General features: G+C 38.0%; 1 protein-coding gene across 1 annotated transcript; it reads left to right on the top strand.

The window, feature by feature from the left end:
* Window positions 1–8,457: 8,457 nt before the first annotated feature.
* Window positions 8,458–8,832, top strand: LOC122655179. Its single transcript, XM_043849396.1, has one exon. It carries the CDS (start codon window positions 8,458–8,460, stop codon window positions 8,830–8,832), a length of 375 nt encoding a protein of 124 aa, XP_043705331.1.
* The last annotated feature ends 10,826 nt before the right edge of the window (window positions 8,833–19,658 follow it).

Below are 19,658 nucleotides of genomic sequence, written 5' to 3'. Positions count from 1 at the left end.
TCAAACATCAATCACAGATTATTGTAAACACATCTGCTTGGATGAAAGGAAGAAGAGCATGGGAGACAATGATGGATAAAAAAGCGTTTTATATTCTTCATTAAAAATCTTGCTAGGTTCCCACATAGCAAGGTACGATATCAATCTATTAATAAAGTGACACGAGATGGCAAAAATGGTAACAAACAACTGGCATCTGTATTATAGAGATATAAATCTTTAAAGATATCATCAAAGAGATATAAAGGATGAAGCATCCAAGAACTCAGTTCCAAGTCCCAAGGGACCAGCAGCTCAGATTGGTTTAGTAAATTGTGTGGAAAGCTGCACAAGCCCAGTAGATTCTCAGCTTGTGCGACAAGAGGACAGTCATATTATCAATAGCTAAAAATGGATAAATTCATGTACATTCATACAGGCATCAAACCTATGTCCCTTAAGCCTTGCTTCTTGACCAATATATGATTCTCCTAAAGAAAAATTCTCTCAACTTAGGGTTTTTTTGGTATTATTTTCATTTTATTTATGACCAATTTAAAAAAGTTATTAATAAAATTTTTTTTTTAAAAAAAAAAATTTAAAAAAAAAAAATTTATAAACAAATGAAAACAGTTTGGTAACTATTAGACCTAATAATAGAGTATAGAATAAAAAATCGTTTGAAAAGTAGTTTTGTGTATACAATTTTTAATAGTAGACACAAGAAATTCCCCCATCACCCATCTTCTTTTCCAAATCAACAGGCTCAAATTGACCGAAATAGATGGAATTATGGAAAATTTCTCCTTTATACCCATTTAACCCAAATTAATTGTTAATTAATAGTCATTAACAATGGAGCGCAGGACTGTGACTGCCTTTGCTTATCTCTCCTGCTCGTTCTGCAGCTCGTATTGCAAGAAGAGATCCATATTTTCTCTAGGAATATCAAATTTTCGATTGCAACGGCTCTTGTAACTATGAGAGAAGACTTGTTATTGACGGGCGTTTGGAGTTTAGGAGTTTGAAACATCAGACTTTGGAGTTTGGACTCGCCGAGGTTGAGATTCCTAGTTTGATGTCTTGCAGATCTGAGTTCAGTCCTTCACAACCCTTTAAAGGAGCTCGAATCACTGGCTCCCTTCACATGACCATTCAAACTTCCGTTTTCATTGAAACCCTAACTGCTTTGATCTTCTCCACCCAAGACCACACCGTTGCTACCATCGCTCGTGACAGTGCTGTCGTCTTTGCTTGGAAGGGGGAGACCCTTGAGGAGTATTGATGGTGCACTGAGAGGGCTCTTGATTCGAGTCTTGGTGGTGGTCTAAATCTGATTGTTCGTGATGGTGGTGATGCGACGCTGCTGATATGAGGGTGGAAGGAATGGGGTAGGGTGAAGGGAGGGGGGGGGGGGGTAGGTCGCAGGAAGAAGAAGATGATACCCTCATTTTTTGGGTCTTACAACCATGAGCTCATTAAACTAGCGAAAAAATGAAGGAAAAACGTTTTTGACTATAATCCATAATAGACTTTCTTGAGTCTATTATGATTTTGGGGGGTGTTTTCATTTATTTTAAATAAAAATAAATTTAAAAAATGATACCAAACGTATGAAAAAATGAAAAATTTTCAGAAAATTAAAATGAAAATAATACCAAAAAGACTCTTAGTGGAATCTAGATGTAAATCAAGTGAAAGTTTAAATATACTCCAAAGGCCACAACTCCATAGTCTTCTCCTTCGGAATTAATTTAAGTAATTGCTTTGAAATTGTTCAAGTTTCTACTAAGTTAAATCCCATTTCCAACTCGCCTGATCCTTTGAAGAAGCCTTTTGGAATTTGCCTCGGCCTCATCTCCTATCACATTGTAAATAATTCCAAATTTGTAAACTTGTTCTTGAATGCTTGCATTGATTGATTTCAACAGATTTGTTTAGCTTGATGACATGATTTAATCAAGCGAAATACACAATAATGGTAAGTCCATCCAACCTTTTTCCCTTGAAGCATCAAAGCTATCAGCGAATATAGCTATAAGAAAATTCTTGGATGGTATGTATATCTTGTGCTTCAAAGACTTCAGTGGAGAAGTTAGTACTTGTAGACACATTTAAAGGATTGGAATGGGAATGGGAATGGGGATGGGGACAAATGAAGGTCAGAGATCCATTTAGAAACCTTATGTAGAATAGCCATAGGATGGGATTTCTCTTTCTGAAATAATACTCAAATTATACAAGGACACCCTTGCTTCATCAGTAAAGCATATTTATCTGATATTCTATTTTATCTCTTTCTCACCTTTATTTTCTCTATTTTTCCTCACTATTTTTCCTCTCACCTCTTTTGTGCTCGTATCATCTGGTATCAGAGTCGGACACCACATCACAGATTCGAATCATAGAAAGAGCTACCTAGGAGAGGGATACCTAGAGTAGAGTGACCATCGTCAAGAAATGACCGGCTACGTGTTGCCAGATAGAAACCTTGGGATAGGGTGGAGCCGCTTGAAAAGGGCTTCCTACAACAAGAGTGAGAGCTACATAGAGTAATAGCAGCCAAGGATGACGACTACGAAGTGTGGTGTCTATTAAGTGTCTAATGGGGCTTGATCTAGTGTATGAACGCTAGATTAAGCCAGCCTAGTATGGGATAGGTTAAAGGGCTTGATTTAATGCGTCCCATCAGCTCTGGAGCTTTTGACGTATTGGTCAAGTACCTAACAGAGAGGGCCAACAAGTAAGTTGATATAAAAGCTGGGAGACAAGGTCGAAGAGAGGGATGAAACTGCTTTCGAAAATACCATGATGAAGGCTACCAGTTGCAGCTCTATTACTGTTGTTGCACTCAATTTTACTATAGAGTCGGTGGTAGTTTCGTTGTGTTGATGATAGAGGTTACATCCTGATCAGGCTTTGTTGAGGATCAGACAGTGGTGAGGTTATTGACTGTCCCCGTACCCACCACTTTTCAACTCCTTTCCTCTCTCTCTCTCTCTCTCTCTCCAGACTTCTGCTCCCTCTCCTACTGAAAGGTGAAAATGGTTCAGACCTTCCTAACGATAGTGTCGATCATTCAAACATTAATGGAGGGGAAAAGGGGGTTACTTGTAACTTTGCTATCACGAGCCTCCACACGTGGACTTAGCTCTTCAAGAGAATTGTTTTTCTCTTTGAGAGAGAGAGAGAGAGAGTTGTCAATAATTTCCAAAAAGGAATTTTATGCTAACAACCAAAAGGAGATAGCATTTTCCCAAACTACACCAACTCTCCTCTTCTCTTATCATGTATAGGTTCATTTAACCTCTTAAGTGGTTGGGGTCAAATCCCCTCAACTAGGACGTGGGAGTTTAAATTTAAAATTCAAACTCTCACGTCCATGCCTAGATAAGATGGCAAACTCATTTTGATGGACAGATGTCCACCAACAATCTCCCATTTGTACATCAAAGCCAATGGAATCAGGATCCATATCCTCATGAAGTTAGAGTAAATCTCATATCTCGCTAGAGATTCCAAAATAATGTACATTCTTTCAAAAATACATGCCAACTTATAAATGTTGTTGTAAGGGGTAAATCTAAATCGTGAAGGGGTAGTACTCCATTGAGATATAACCCATCATATAATGAATCAAATAGTACATTCTCAATGTAATATTTACCAATACATGTATGATAAGTAATTGTAACAAAAACCTCCTAATTAAAGTGGATTATTACATATCAATCCCTCCACAATACAATATCACATTATAGACTATAGGGCATGTGTGCAATGTTCTATAGAAAATTATTTTCCATAGATTTTGTATTCTGATTGGACTAGAAAATATTTTTCACAAGAAGATAAAATATTAATAAATAATATTAATTTTGAAAACTTTGCAAATAATTTTCCAAAAAGCCACCAGTATCGAATTTGTGTCCAATTAATTAGACATTCTCCCTCTTTGATATTTTTCCAAAAAAGGTAGTGGATTCCATGTTGGGCATCTCTTTTGAATATGGCCAAACACTATGAATCTACTATATTGATACATAGCCAAAGAGATATCAACCGGTGGTGCACCAAAACTCGTAATGCGTAATTGCATCAATAAGGACCCTTCAGGTTAAGTGATTAACCGTACATTACATATGAGAATTTCGTTCGAATTCAACCAACAGTAATATACATGTGAGATTCTGGTTAAGATTTAGATACACATAGTGCGATGACCATACACATGGATGTCCACTCCCATCTCTAGTTGTGAACAACTTTAGGTTAAACCTAAGAACTACCAAAGCGAGTTATAAATCACGCAAATTAATCTCCTATTTTAATATCAAAGCCATCAAGTTGCCTCACATATTTTCAACATATATACATCCTTCACTTCTTTTTTTTTATTTTTATGAAAAGGAAATATATATATATGTATATATTAATTAGATGGCAAATTTTTACATAGATCATACATATAGGGATATTTTGAACTACAAGCTTCAAGGGCCATTGAGTTAAATTTAGTTAGCAAAAGGTGATCTTCAATATGACGAAATATCATATCCTTAGAGAGGTCAGAGATCTTCAAAAAATGGATCAAAAGTTCAATAGGCCAATGAGATCGGGACGGAGTTGGAAGAAGTCCAGGAAACATAGTATTTGAGCACCAGACTTCTTTTATCATCAGCCCTCTCTTGTTTCACAAAATTAAACCATTAGTAATTACGACCAGTTCAGGCTCCATGTCATTACATCCTCTTGTAGGACCTATAGTCAACAAAAAAAGATTGCCATCTAACAAAAAGCAATTTGCCCATCCCAAAGATTTCAGGACTACGAAAGTAATCCCTGCGCATAGCAAAATAGGAAATTGCAATATTGGTAAACTAGGTAAAAACAAAGGCGAAGAAACCTCTGAATCGGAATTGTTTACAAACAAGGGCTGCAACAGGGGAGGGGAAATATGCAAATCCTTCATCCATTGTTCTATCCTTTTTAAAATAAAAAACGGATTAGGTTTAACAGACTTAAAAAGGAAATTATTTCTAGCATCCCAAATAAAATAACAAGTTAAAATAAATACTGAAAACAACCAAGTAAGAGTTGTTTTGTCAAACTTGTAGTTCAGCAAAGTAGATATGCAAATATGTTCCAAAGAGGGGTGGGTAATAAGCTCAGTTCTTAGACCCAGAGGACCACCTGCCCAAATATGTTTGACCCAGTCACATGAGAGAAAGATATGCTAGAGGGTCTCATCACAAGTGCCACAGAAAGCACAAGTGGGATTGATCGAAATCCATTTTGAAAGTAAATCCTTAACTTGAAGCCCTGCATGTAATACACGCCAGAAGAACATTTTAAATTTAAAATGCAGCTTAAGCTTCAAAAAAAATTTTCACCATGATGAAATAGAAAAATCACAAGTAGTGGCGGAAGTTTGAAGAAAAAAAGCCGCATGTTTAGTACTAAATCTCCCATCATTTCCTAGAGTACACCACCAGGAGTCAGAATCCCCAGAGATGGGGACAAGGGAAATAGCAGCCATATATTCAGGGGCAAAGGTAGTAAGAAGATCAATCTTCCAGGCTGTACCATCAACAAAAGAACAAACTTTATCAAAATTTCTATTGATAATTCCATCGGGGTGGAAGGCAAGGCTAGGCAAGGAGGGAATCCACAGATCGGTCTAGAAGAATATGTCCGGGCCATTCCCAATTCTTCTAAGACTAAAGGATTTAAGGATGGGAATAATGTGGACAAAGCTATGTCAAATCCAAGATCCTCATTTAGAAGAGGTTCTTGAATCGAAAAGAGAGGAATTGGGGTAGTATCTTGTTAGAAAAGGAAACTTGGTGGGTGAATATTGATTATTCAACCCAATGTTTGATTCCTCTAGCAATGCGTATCTTTCCTATTAGAGAAAGATTGGATGGGTAGATAATTGAGTCACTTTTGGTAACTCAATATATCATACCCATATGAGCTAACAATTTTGGGGATTTTGTGAGACAAATATATATTATTTGTGGAATCACAAAATCACAAGAGACACACAAGAACCAAAAACCGCAGAGCTCTCTCTCTCTCCTAGAAACAGTCCTCTCCCTCCCTTGTTCTCTCGGTGTTTGATCCTAGAGGTGGTCCAAGCTCTTGTGTTCTTGGAATTGTGGAGGAGTTAGCTTGACTGTGGTGGAAACGCAAAGCTTGCGTGGTGCGTGGAACGATCGCAAAAGGGCTATCATCGGTTGGAGGTCTTGCACTTGTGAGGCTTAGATAATAATCGATCCCTGCTTCGTTCAGTTATTTGAATGACTTCTCCATCGATATTGTGATCATATTTACGTTTCCGTTGCTATCGCACTTGCGATGCCTTCAGTGGCATCAGAGCCTCTTTATCAATGGGGTTGTTTTCAATTTTATTTGTTCATTATTATGTGATGCTCATAAATTTTTATTCTATTTTATTTAAAAACAAAAAATAATTTTGAGATGAGATGCATGCGCACATAGGGGCCACGGGCTTGTTGCCTGCGCATACCCCTAGAAGCATGCACCCCACCCCAAACCATGCCCATACCCCCCATGATCGTGTGCACTTGGCCGCCTACGGCATGCACGCAGGGTTCCCAGCCGCGTGCGTGCGTGGGCAGCCTTGCTGCATGTGGTGTTGCCTTATGTTTTGTGCACCTATTTTTCTTGATTTCCCTTTTGTTTTGCTATACTTTGTGTAGCAGATTTTTATCTTTAAAAAAAAAAAAAATAAATAAAAATTCTGGTTTGCTTTATTGGGAAGATTTATTGGAGAAGATGGGTGGAAAGATTCTTTCATTTACCCACCTTCCCCATATGCATAATGGCTTATGATATTTTTATGGATTAATAATTTTATTGTAAGCATGTATGTGATGGTTTTGTGGGGGGAATGTGTCATGACCATTATGACAAAGTTGTCATAGTAATGGCTATGTGATGTACATGATCATAGTGACATTGGATTGTCATGGTAATGGTCATGTAATGTACATAACCATTATGACATAGGATGTCATGGTAATGGTTGCATGATGGATGCATTGGATGCACATGATCATAATGACTTGGATTGTCATGGAATGATGTTTTATGTGTTTTTGGGCAATTTTCACATAATTGTTGGAATATTAATTTTTGAGCATCATAAGTGTAATGAGGACCATGGTTATGGGATTTAAAAAATACATGCATTAGATGTATGTGTGTGCTAGGCATGGCATGGTTGTGATTTTATATGTAATTTCCTTTATTATCCTTCAAGCAGTCCAATTTTGGTGGACTGGTTTCTGTTATGTAATTTTATTTATTTGAAAAGGATTGTAATATTTTTGGCTTAGTTTAAAAATATTCATTGTAATCACTTGGAGACTTTCGTGGATCGTGGATCGTGGATCATGGATCATGGATCATGGATCAAGGATCGTGGATTATGGATCATGGATCGTAGATCGTGGATTGTGGATCATGGATCAGGGATCTTGTCGATTCGTTGGAGAGAAGATTGAAGGAAGGACTTGCTAAATTGGAGTGTCCTAATTTATTACAGTTTTTGATTTTTCTTGTAATAGTTATTGCATATGCATTATCACACTATAATTGCCATGAGTGGGAGTGACATATGAGGCTATGATTGCTCCCATCCATTTTTAGTCAAAGTGAGTTTGTCTTAGTTATGAACTCATGTTGATTAAAGATGCTATCCCATAACCATTGGCATTTATGTGTTTATTATTTCCATTGGATGGATGTGCTTTTATACATTGGATGTATGTTTATGGTATATATGCGTTTTCGTTTTTCCTTATTTTAATACAAGTATGATGTGGGAAACCCTAGTTGGTGGGATTTTCATGGCCTCTCTTAGTTGGTGAGTGTAGAAATGTCATTGATCCACCCTTGTAAATGTCGATAGGATAATATTTGGGTGAATTGATGAAATTGTCTGCACTCATCTCACATGTAATAGGTAAAGAATATGGTCAGTGGTATGTGTTCTATGATAATAGGCATTAACCCACAAATACCATAGTTCCCTCCAAAATTAAGGTTAAACACTTGACTTGAGTGTGTGTCAGCCGATAGGAATGGGCATGATACTCAAGTGATCAAATACATTGAAAGTCTAAGTGACGGACAGAATAGTCCACCCAACCAAGATGCGAATGATGAACTCCGATAGGCTAAGTCATGAGCATGAGGGTTGGTCGTTTCCAATTCATGCCCTATAAGCTAGTGGGAAGCTTGGGGTGTGATTGACCATTGATTGTTCTTACCCCTATTATTTCAATGGTTGTTGATCATGCTAATTAGTAATTTTTGTACATCATGTAGATTTTAAAAATGTCAACCCAAATGAATTATGCCACCCTTATCAAAGACCATGTTTTGATCGGCCCTAACTATGTTGATTGGAGGAGGAACATCAAGTTACGTCTGTCTGCAGAAGGTCTAATGTCTGTCTTGGACAAAGATGAGCTTGAATTTCCTAATGAGGAGAACCCTGATTCTAAGCCTGTCTATGAGTTGTTTCGACAAAAAAACTCTAAGGCAAAACTCCTCATATTGAGTTCTCTGGAGAAGACCATCGCTGATTCGGTCAAGGATCTGTACTTGACCAAGGACATGATGGAGGAGTTGAAGGAGATGTATGGGAGGAAAGAACGACATGCCCATCATCAACTGGTGACACTCCTTTATGGTACGAAGATGGCTCAAGGTACTCCAGTTATTGACCATGTTATGAAATTGAGGAACTTGTTCCTGGATCTGGAGAACCTTGGGACTTCATTCAAGCTGAATTATAAGACAGATGTCATCTTCCACTAATTGCCTCAGGACATCTATGGATCATTTATTGTCAATTACAATATGAATAAACTTTCTGTGGAACTCCCTGAGCTGGGCAACATGTTGCAAGAAGTGGAAGCTACATCCAAGAAGCAGAAAGTGGAGGTCTTGACTACAGAGGACAAGTCTTCTTCCTCAAAGCCCAAGGGCAAGAAGAAGAAGAAGAAGGCTAACAAGGGAAAAAACCCTAAGGTTGGCGATAAGGGAATTTAGAAGAACAAGAGCAAGGGGACTTGTTTCTATTGTAAGAAGGACGAACATTGGAAGAAGGAATGTCGTGCTTTCCTGGTTGCTCAGAAAAAGAAGCAGGAGAAACAGGAAGAAGGTATTTCTGAAACCTTGGTCCTTTATGAGTCTAATTTGTTAGAGGAACCTACTAACACATAGTTGGTGGACTCAGGGTCTACCGCCCATATTTGCAATTTGTTACAGGGGTTCAAGCTGATAAGAAAATTGAGTAAGGATGAAATTCGATTGCGAATGGGTACAGGTGCTGAGGCCGTTGGAGATTTTACTTTAGTTTTTGATAATAGTACTTTAGTTTTGAGAGATTATTTTTATGTTCCTCATTTTTCGGAGGAATATTGTTTCTGTTAGTAGGCTTGTTTTGGATAGTTATACTTTTCTTTTTGATAATAAGTTAACTATTCGGTTGAACAATTCTTTTATTGCTTCTGGCCTAATGGATAACGGATTATATCTCTTAAAATTGGTACTAGAGGTTAATGAGATCTCCAATAATTCATTTAAAAGAAAATGAACCCAAGATAATTCTACATACCTTTGGCACTTGAGGTTAGGTCATATTGGAGTAGAAAGGATAAACAAGTTGGTGAAGGATGGGCCTTTAGAATTAGTGAAGGTAGAACCTTACCCAACCTGTGAGTCGTGTCTACGAGGAAAAATGACCAAGAAACCCTTCTCTAACAAGGGAAGAAGAGCCGAAGCAGTGTTAGAATTGATACACTCAGATGTATGCGGACCCATCAACGTTCAGGCGAGGTATGGTTACGAATACTTCGTGACCTTCACTATGATTACTCTTGTTATGGTTATATTTACTTGATGCACCGCAAGTCGGAAACCTTTGATAAATTCAAGAAATTTTGAGCGGAGGTTGAAAAACAATTGAGTAATTGCATCAAGTGCCTTCGATCTGATCGAGGAGGAGAGTACTTATCAAATGAGTTCAAGGACTATTTGAAAGAACCTGGGATTATAACCCAGTTGATTGCCCTAGGAACACCTCAACAGAACGGAGTTTTAGAAAGGAGGAATCGGACCTTGTTGGACATGGTTCAGTCCATGTTGAGTTATTCAAAACTGCCATTGAGTTTTTGGGGTTTCGCACTGGAAACTGCCATTTATATACTGAACAGGGTACCAACGAAGTCTGTGACCAGAACACCTTTTGAGTTATGGTATCGGCGTAAGCCTAGTCTTCAACATCTTAAGGTGTGGGGTTGCATAGCACATGTAAGGAAACAATAGACAGATAAGTTGGAATCCCGAACAGATAGATGTTATTTCTTGGGATACCCTAAGACTACAATAGGCTACTACTTCTATGACCCTGTTAATCAGAAAGTCATAGTTAGTAAGCACGCGACTTTTCTTGAGGATGACACGATCTCACCGAGATCAGATCTAGTGCTCATTAATGAAATAACTGATGACCGAGTACCCTCTGCACCGATAGAGGTTCTAGTTGACGTACCCACAGTTGAGCAACAACCTCAAGAGCCTAGGAGGAGTGGGAGGTCTATCAGACCACCAACTCGTTTGAACCTTCTCACTGAAGAGGATCAAAAGGTGGAAGAATTCCACATGGTGTCTGATTGTTCAGACATAGATCCTTATACTTATGCTGAGGCTCTTAAGGATGTTGACTCGGTGAAATGGCAAGAAGCTATGCACAGTGAAATAGATTCCATGGATTCTAACCATGTCTGGACTCTTGAAGATCTGCCAATTGGGGTAAAACCCATAGACTGTAAATGGATCTACAAGAGGATGAGAGGTGTGGATGGAAAGGTGGAACGTTTCAAGGCAAGATTGGTGGCGAAGGGATACACTCAAAAAGAGGATGTTGACTATGATGAAACCTTCTCACCTGTAGCGATGATTAAAACCATTAGGATTCTATTGTCAATTACTGCATACCATGACTATGAAATCTGGCAGATGGATGTACAGACCGCTTTCCTTAACGGTTATCTTGATGAGGTCATATACATGAATCAGCCAGAGGGTTTTGTCTCTCCAGGAGAGGAAAACAAGGTATGCAGGTTGTTGAGGTCCATTTATGGACTAAAATAAGCTTTTAGATCATGGAACATCCATTTTGATCAAACTATCAAGGATTCTGAGTTTGAACAAAACATTGATGAGCCATGTGAGTACAAGAAAATCTATGGGGGTGCCGTTTGTTTCCTAGTCCTATATGTTGATGATATATTACTCATTGGGAATGATGTAGAGTTACTTTCATCTGTAAAGATGTGGTTATCCAAAACATTCTCAATGAAAGATCTGGGTGAAGCCAGCTACATCCTAGGAATTAAGCTTGTGAGAGATCGCAAGAAGAGAATGTTGGGATTGTCACAATCCACCTACATTGACAAAGTACTTGAGAGGTTCAATATGCAAGATTCGAAGAGAGGTAATGTGCCTCTCAGACATGGAATCGGTTTATCCAAGTCACAATGTCCTCAAACTCCTGAGGAAATTGAGGCTATGAAGAGAGTTCCTTATGCTTCGGTAGTATGAAGTCTGATGTATGCCATGTTGTGTACCAGACCAGATATTTGTCATGCCATAGGGATTGTGAGTCGATATCAATCCAATCCAGGACAGGAGCACTGGACAGCTATCAAGGGGATCCTCAAGTACTTAAGGAGGACCAAAGATTACTTCCTTGTATATGGTTGTAATTAGTTGTTAGTAGTTGAATATACGGATTCAGATTTCCAAACTGACAAGGATGACAGAAAGTCCACCTCTGGGATGGTTTTTATGATTGGTGGGGGTGCAGTAATTTGGAGGAGTGCCAAACAAAAGTCAACAGCTGATTCCACAGCAGAAGCTGAGTACTTGGCAGCTAGTGAAGCAGCCAAGGAAGGTGTCTGGCTCAAGAAATTCTTGACAGACCTAGGGGTGGTCCCTGAGCTAGTGGAGTGACCCATACAACTGTTATGTGACAATAGGGGAGCTATAGCACAAGCGAAGGAACCAAGAGCTCATCAGAGGAATAAGCATGTGGAGCGAAAATATCACTTGATTCGTGAGATCATTCAGCGTGGTGACATAGCCATAGCTAAGGTTGGCACTTCAGATAACCTATCTGACCCCATGACTAAGGCATTGTCTTTTAGTGTTTTTGAGAAACATGTTGGGAATATGGGTGGGGGGGGGGGAAAGTCCATGGGTGACTAGCACTGATGTACAAAAACTCCTTCTATTTGAATTAATAAATTTTTGGTTTTGATTAGCATGATCAGTTGTTGAGCTCAGTTGTTGTCCTTAGGTATTCATACCTAAAACTGTTCACCACTAGGGATGGGACTTGACATCCCATTCGGCATGGTGGTCACATTATGTGTGCTTAGGGAGGCTACTTTTCCAAGACACAAATGTGAGTGTACATATGGTGTGTACATTGGACTGGATCATTGAGAATTTCACATGTGGTGTGCTGTCAGTGTATAAAGAAAATGAGATTCTCTTAAGTAGTTCACGGTTGGTCCCTTGACCTAAGGGGTCCTTATCGACGCCTTCATTTGTTGAGAGTTTTGGTGTACCAACGGTTGATGTCTTTCTTGGATTATATATCGGTGCGCTGGATTCTCAGTGTCTGACTGTATTCGAAAGAGATGCCCAACATGGAACCCACAACCCATATGTTGGGAATATGTTGAGGAGAGTATTCTATACTGGATTGGACCCAAATCCGGATCCGACAGCATCTTCAAAATGTTTTTGAAATGTTTTTAGTTATATATATGAAACATTATCTATTTTCTTGAACATTTTGTTTGAAATGTTTTCTGTTGGTCCAATCATGGTAATTGAATCTCTCGATCGGTGTAACGGTTCATTGAGGATTCACAGTCTCGTACACATGCCTTATATTGAACCATGCAACATTGTTTTGTGGGGGACTGATGCGTGTTTTAACTACTTACCTTGGGTGTAGGTTATTACATCTGCTTAGCATCTTTGATGTCATATTTCTTAGAAACTAAGTGCTATCCCATTGCGATCCTACCCCTTTCCTTTTAGTTCCATTCATCTACGCGATAGCGGTTGATCGTGATCCCTTTTCATGATCCTCTTGTAAGATTAGATCTTATAGTAGGATGGAAGAGATTGTTAGAAAAGGAAACTTGGTGGGTGAATATTGAATATTCAACCCAATATTTGATTCCTCTAGCAATGCATATCTTTCCTATTAGAGAAATATTGGATGGGTAGATAATTGAGTCACTTTTAGTAACTCAATATATCACACCCATATGAGCTAGCAATTTTGGGGATTTTGTGAGACAAATATATATTATTTGTGGAATCACAAAATCACAAGAGACACACAAGAACCAAAAATCGCAGAGCTCTCTCTCCCTCCTAGAAATTGCCCTCTCCCTCCCTTGTTCTCTTGGTGTTTGATCCTAGAGGTGGTCCAAGCTCTTGTGTTCTTGGAATTGTGGAGGAGTTAGCTTGACCGTGGTGGGAACGCAAAGCTTGCGTGGTGTGTGGAACGATCGCGAAAGGGCTATCATCGGTTGGAAGTCTTGCACTTGTGAAGCTTAGGTAATAATCGATCCCTACTTCGTTCAGTTATTTGAATGATTTCTCCATCGATATTGTGATCCTATTTATGCTTCCGTTGCGATCGCACTTGCGATGCCTTCATATCTGGCCTTGAGAACCTATGCCCAAAGAGAAGTACCTTCATTAAGGAATCGCCATCCTAATTTTAAGAGCAAGGCATCATTTTGGATTCTGGCTTTTTTGAAGCTAATACCACCATTAGTAATGGGAGCACAAAATTTGTTCCATGAGACCAACGAGGTTTTCCTATTATTAATAGAACCACCAGTCCAAAAATTTAGGCAAATCGAGTCCATTGTTCTGCAAACAGTTAGAGAGAAAGAGAAGTAGCTCATAGTATAGGAACGTAAGTAACTCAAAACCGCTTTAATTAAAACCGAAAGTCCTGCAAAAGAGAGAAGGTTAGATTTCCATCCAGCCAATCTATTGTTAAATCTATCAATCAGAGGCATTAGAGACCGAGTCTTGGATCTATAATGACACAGATTGGTCCCCAAGTATTTAGTCTCCTCCTTCTTTTCAAGGATTCCCAAAATAGAATTGAGGCGATTCTTTCAGCCATAGGGACATTTTTACTGAAATGTATACCACTCTTAGCAAAATGATCTCCTATTTAGAAAGATCTGAAAAGAGATAAAGAATAGCTTTAATGGTTAAAAGATCCTTAGAAGTGGCCCTGCAAAAGATAAAAATGTCATCTACAAACAAAAGGTGAGAGATCTCAGGGGTACATTTGGCAACTTTAATACCACGAAAAAGATTAAGTTAGCGTTAAGTGGTCATCAACCGAGACAAAAACTCCATGCCAGTGATAAAAAGATATGGACTAAGTGGACATCCCTGTCTAATGCCCCTAAAACCATGAAAAAATCCAAAAGGACTCCCTTCAAACGTAATGGAAAAAGTGGGGGAGGTGATTAAAGAGTTGATGAGATCACACCAATTATCTCCAAAGCCTAGAAATTTAAAGATAGATGTAATAAAAGACCACTCCAATTTATCATAGGCCATGGACTTATCGATTTTATAGCAACAAAACTAGTTTTACCTTTCTTGTGATTCGAATAGTGAAAAATTTCTTGAGCAATAATAATGTTATCCAACAAAGGTTCCTTGGCAAGGAGAAATAAACTGGGGGAGAAAAAATTTAAGTTTGTATGCCACAATCTTAGCAATAATTTTATAGACCATATTACACAGACTGATAGGTCTGAAAACCCCCACTTTTGAAGCAGTATTGGTCTTGGAAATAAGGCAAATAAGAGTCTGATTAATACCAGCAGGAAGGACTTTGGAAGAGAAAACATCAACAATCAGTTTGAGCAAATCAGCATTAATTAAATCCTAGAATTTTTGAAAAAAAACATGCCTGAAAACCATCAATACCGAGAGCCTTTAAAGGTCCCATAAAAAATAAGGCCTTCTTTAATTCCTCCAACGAAGGAGGGTCACATAAAAAACATGATCATTAGGAGAGATTATACCAGGAAAAAGATATTCCACAAAATCCGCATAAAGGGGGTTGGAGGAGGAAACTTTTTTTTTTTTCCATATGTTCAACAAAAGCCAAAGCGATGTCTTTTGGGTTAGAAATTTTAACCCCATCATCCAAAAAAATATGGTCAATTTTCCTTCTCTGATTGTTGTTCTTAACCACCAAATGGTAGAATTTAGTATTACAGTCCTCATCATTTAAATACATGTGCCTAGATTTTTGGAGCCAAAAGGTCTCCTCAGCATAAAAAATTCCATTGCAACTTATTAGAAATCAAAGAGAGGGAATCCAGAGAAGGGGATTTCTGGTTTTCCAGGGAAGCATAATTGTCCAAAAGTTGTTGTTTAAGGTCATCAATATGACCAAAAGTATGTTTATTCCAATGCCACAAAACATTTGCAAAAGAGTAGAGACGAGAAGAGAAGGAATCCTTGGAGGATTGCGTCCAAAAATTGTTGTAGAGATTGGAAAAGTCAGGGTGGTAGGTCCAAGCCAATTGAAAGTGAAAGAGTTTTTAAAAAAAAATTCTTTTAGGGGTAGTATCAAGGTAGTATCAAGAAGTATGAGATTGTGGTCAGAGCAAACAGATGAAAGCTTGGAAAAGGCAGTGAGAGGAAAGGAGAGAAGCCAAGAAGGGGAGAAGAAAGCCCTATCAAGGCATTCCTTGATAAGCTTAGGAGGTTTTTGACGATTGGTCCAAGTGAACCGAGAACCCAAAATAAGAATTTGCTCTCTCCTTTTTACATCCTTCACTTGGTTAAGAGATTTGAGAGATTATTCCTTTGAGCTAAACTCATCAACTGCCTAGAGTAATCTTTCCATAGGATTCAACTTGAATTCCCTATTCAATTGCAACACTTCCTCATTATCATATATCTGGACAATAGGCAGTTCTGAAATTTAGGAATAGTTTCTTGGACAGTCAAGAACATTTTTTCAACCAAACATCCTAGTTCATGACCAATAGTCAACTACTCTAGTGAAATCAAAACTAAATTATTGTTTCTGGAACCGTTCAAAAATATCACTATCACCTAAATGTAAAATCCCTAAATAATATAGATATTATATTTTACTTGATAGTTTTATAAGTATTTTTCTATTATATAATCTGACAAGCACCACCACCACGATGATCAACTCCTCAGTAATTCTTAACTACTTAAGATTGATAGCAATCCAGTTACTTTATCTTGAAATTTTTTCTTATAAACATGTCCATACAAAACAAGAAAATACTGTGCAGTCCCATTCCACACATGGTTAATCCAAATTCTGATCAAAACAAACAATTTGATATGCAAATGTTTTGGCTAATAGAAACTACCACGAGATCGAAATTAGATCCCAATAGCTTACACACTTTGCTTTTTTACTCTTAAAAAGGCAAAAATTTTTTGGCTACATCATGTCAATACCTTCTCAAGATATTAACTGTGAAAAGCAATTTTATTGTCATACTCCCAAATTTGTGACTATCATAGTGTGTAACTAGCGACAATATAACCCCTAAGAGATTTCATCATCACTATTGGAGAAAATGTTTTATCACCCCACCTTAAGGGTGTAACCTTTGTCAACAATCATGCTTTGAATTTCCCTCTTCTTCTAACATTGTCTTTCGTCCTTTAACATATCGACTTACATCTAATGGGCTTATGCCTCATATTGGATCAGTAAAAATCCAGACTTTGTTAGAGTGTAAAGAGACAATTCTAAAGCATTAATCTTCTATCGTTTTCTTTATCTACATACTATACAACCTCAACAAAAGTCCGTCTGGTATCGATGAATCAGACACATTTGTAGAATTTTTCTACATAGTCATCCTCCTTCACATGGAAGGTATGACATGTAAGAGTTTTAATTATCCTCCTACTACATTGAAGCATTGAAGGATGTTCCACAATATTGGGAGTCGCAAACATCAATTAAGTTGGTACATATAGAACTCTTCTATGTTCTTAGGGTCTCATCACGATGTGACACAAGTCTCTTAAGGAAAAGTCATAACCAAATGTTATATAGGATTTTAAAACCCTAGTGTTTATTGGGTATCCCAGATAGCATCTTCTTGATCAACATTCCATCTCATCTGTCAATCACCATCGAATGTGAGCTATGCAGTCCTTATACGTTAAGAAATCATAGAATAGGCTTTCGTCCAATCTATCATTCAAAAGGTTCCTTAGATACAAATATAGATGGATTCTTATTCAGAATAATCATTGCTACTTCAAAAGCACAATTCCAATAAAACAACCCTCGAACCTCGTTTTTCTGTCACACCCCACTTCCCACGATCAGAGTAGTGTGCTTAGGATGCACATACACGCTCCCCAAACATACCCAGGATCACAGAAGTAGTAGTTCAGCCCTCACAATCCCTAACCCAACACATCTAACATTGAGTAGTGGAAATAGAATATATATGAGTAAATTAGAGTGCAGAAGCTATTTATGATAATATATACCTAGCCATGTATGTGTTATCCATATAAACAAAGCAAGTTTCTCAAGCAGATATAATTGTAAATATACCAAAGTTATTACATCTTAAGGGAAGACCGGAAAGTAAATTGGGGACAAGTCCACCGAATACATCTCGAGTTGTAATTAAAGAGAAAGTAAAGAGTTCATGAGGAATCCATCATTGATCACATCACTATGCCCCATAGGCATAATCGTCACATCCACAATCGGCTCCATATCCATCAGACTCTGAAACCCATCAATCATCTCCACCATCAAACATATCATCAGTATCGTCAGTGCCCACCGGCATAGCATAACCTGTATCAACATCTTAAAAAAAAAAAGGTGTACATGTGATATGAGCTTCACTAAGCTCAGTAAGATAATTAGACAACACAAGCATATGCAACAATTCATGAATGCTAGCACATGATGCATGGATTCCCTTAAAATAGAATCTTTTAAAAACAAAAAGAAAAAAAATAGAAAAATTCTGGTCAACCCGGGTTGACCCGAGTGAAATTGGGCCAACCCAGCCTGGCTGAGCCAAGGCCAACCCCATGGGGCCCACACTTGGCCCACCAACCCCCCACACATGCATGAGGTCATGCCCAATTGTGCACTGCACCGGCCTAGGACCTTTCATTGGTCTAGGCACGCACAAGTCGCACCACCACACCTTGTGCGCCCATAAGTCAAGCTTGCAACCACCGCTAACCCCCACCTTGTTCCCTGCCTTCAATGCCCCAAGGGTCTTTGAGACATTTCATTGAATAAATTTTTACCTATAAATAGGCTACGATTTGGAAGGGTTAAAGACCCCAAAAAATTCATGAAATAAATATCTTCATGAAGCCCATTCTTCCCTCTTTCAATCCCTATTAGAAAAATATCAAGATAATGTTCCAATAGCCATAAAAAATTCCTCAAATAACCCTTGTTCACCACTTTTTCCATTTAGAGCAATCATACTTAGGAGTGGCTTTCGGTGCTTTCCGGAGACAATTCCGGCCATCCAAGAATATATAAACTGAGCCCAGACACTACCACGCATCAAGGGTAGTTTTTTATATTTTTATTTATTTTTATGCATTTCCTTCAATTTTCTTTAGCTAAGAGAGGTTGTTTTACTTTAAAGTCTTAAAAAATAGCACAAGAGTGATAAAATTCTAAGAAATTTAGGGTATATGATTTGCACTGTGTTTGATGTCCATTAATTTTACCGAGCTCCATATCATGTTTTTGTGACATTTCTACCACCGTCAGTGTTTTAAAATTATGTGCAACCTGAACTTGCGGAAGAAATTTGGCTCCAGCTAATGTGATGCATGAAAAGAGCATGATTTGAATTTCAGGTACTTGCTTTGGTTTGTACCAAATCAGCCCCTACCACTGTCTTTCACATTTTGTTTCTCTTTTGCATTTTTTGGCATTGTAGACAATATAATAAATAGAATAAAAGTGTAAAATTATCGAGGAAATTATAGGATACTAATTTCAATATGTTACACCTTTTAGAGGCTTTATCCACTAATATAAATGCTCATATCATGGTGGTTAACAAATCTGAATTAGAGAATAATTGCTTGAGTGATCAATATGATCAAACAAGCCTTGTATTTATAACGGAGAAAAATTACAACCTAATGACCAAAATACCCCTAGCATTGCCAACTTAACTGGGGATTACAGAGAATATAAAAAACAACAGTAAAATGACCAGAATACCCACACGGTATTTTAGTGTACATAATTCAACACCCCCCCTCAAGTTGGAGCAAATATGTCAATCATGCCCAACTTGACTAAAATAGGATGGAACAGTTTTTCCAATAATCCCTTGGTGAAAATATCAGCAATCTGATCAGTAGACTTCACAAAGGGAACACAAACTAATCCGTCTTCCAATTTTTCTTTGATGAAATGCCTGTCCACCTCAACATGCTTTGTGCGATCATGCTGTACCAGGTTATGTGCAATGCTGATTGCAGCCTTGTTGTCACAG

Source organism: Telopea speciosissima, chromosome 3 (genome assembly GCF_018873765.1).
Source record: "Telopea speciosissima isolate NSW1024214 ecotype Mountain lineage chromosome 3, Tspe_v1, whole genome shotgun sequence".
Taxonomy (NCBI): Eukaryota; Viridiplantae; Streptophyta; class Magnoliopsida; order Proteales; family Proteaceae; genus Telopea; species Telopea speciosissima.
This window is presented reverse-complemented; position numbering and strand designations above follow the sequence as displayed.

Excerpts from the sequence above, each read along its gene's own strand:
- LOC122655179 (XM_043849396.1), top strand. The coding sequence starts at position 8,458 with ATGTCTGTCTTGGACAAAGATGAGCTTGAATTTCCTAATGAGGAGAAC.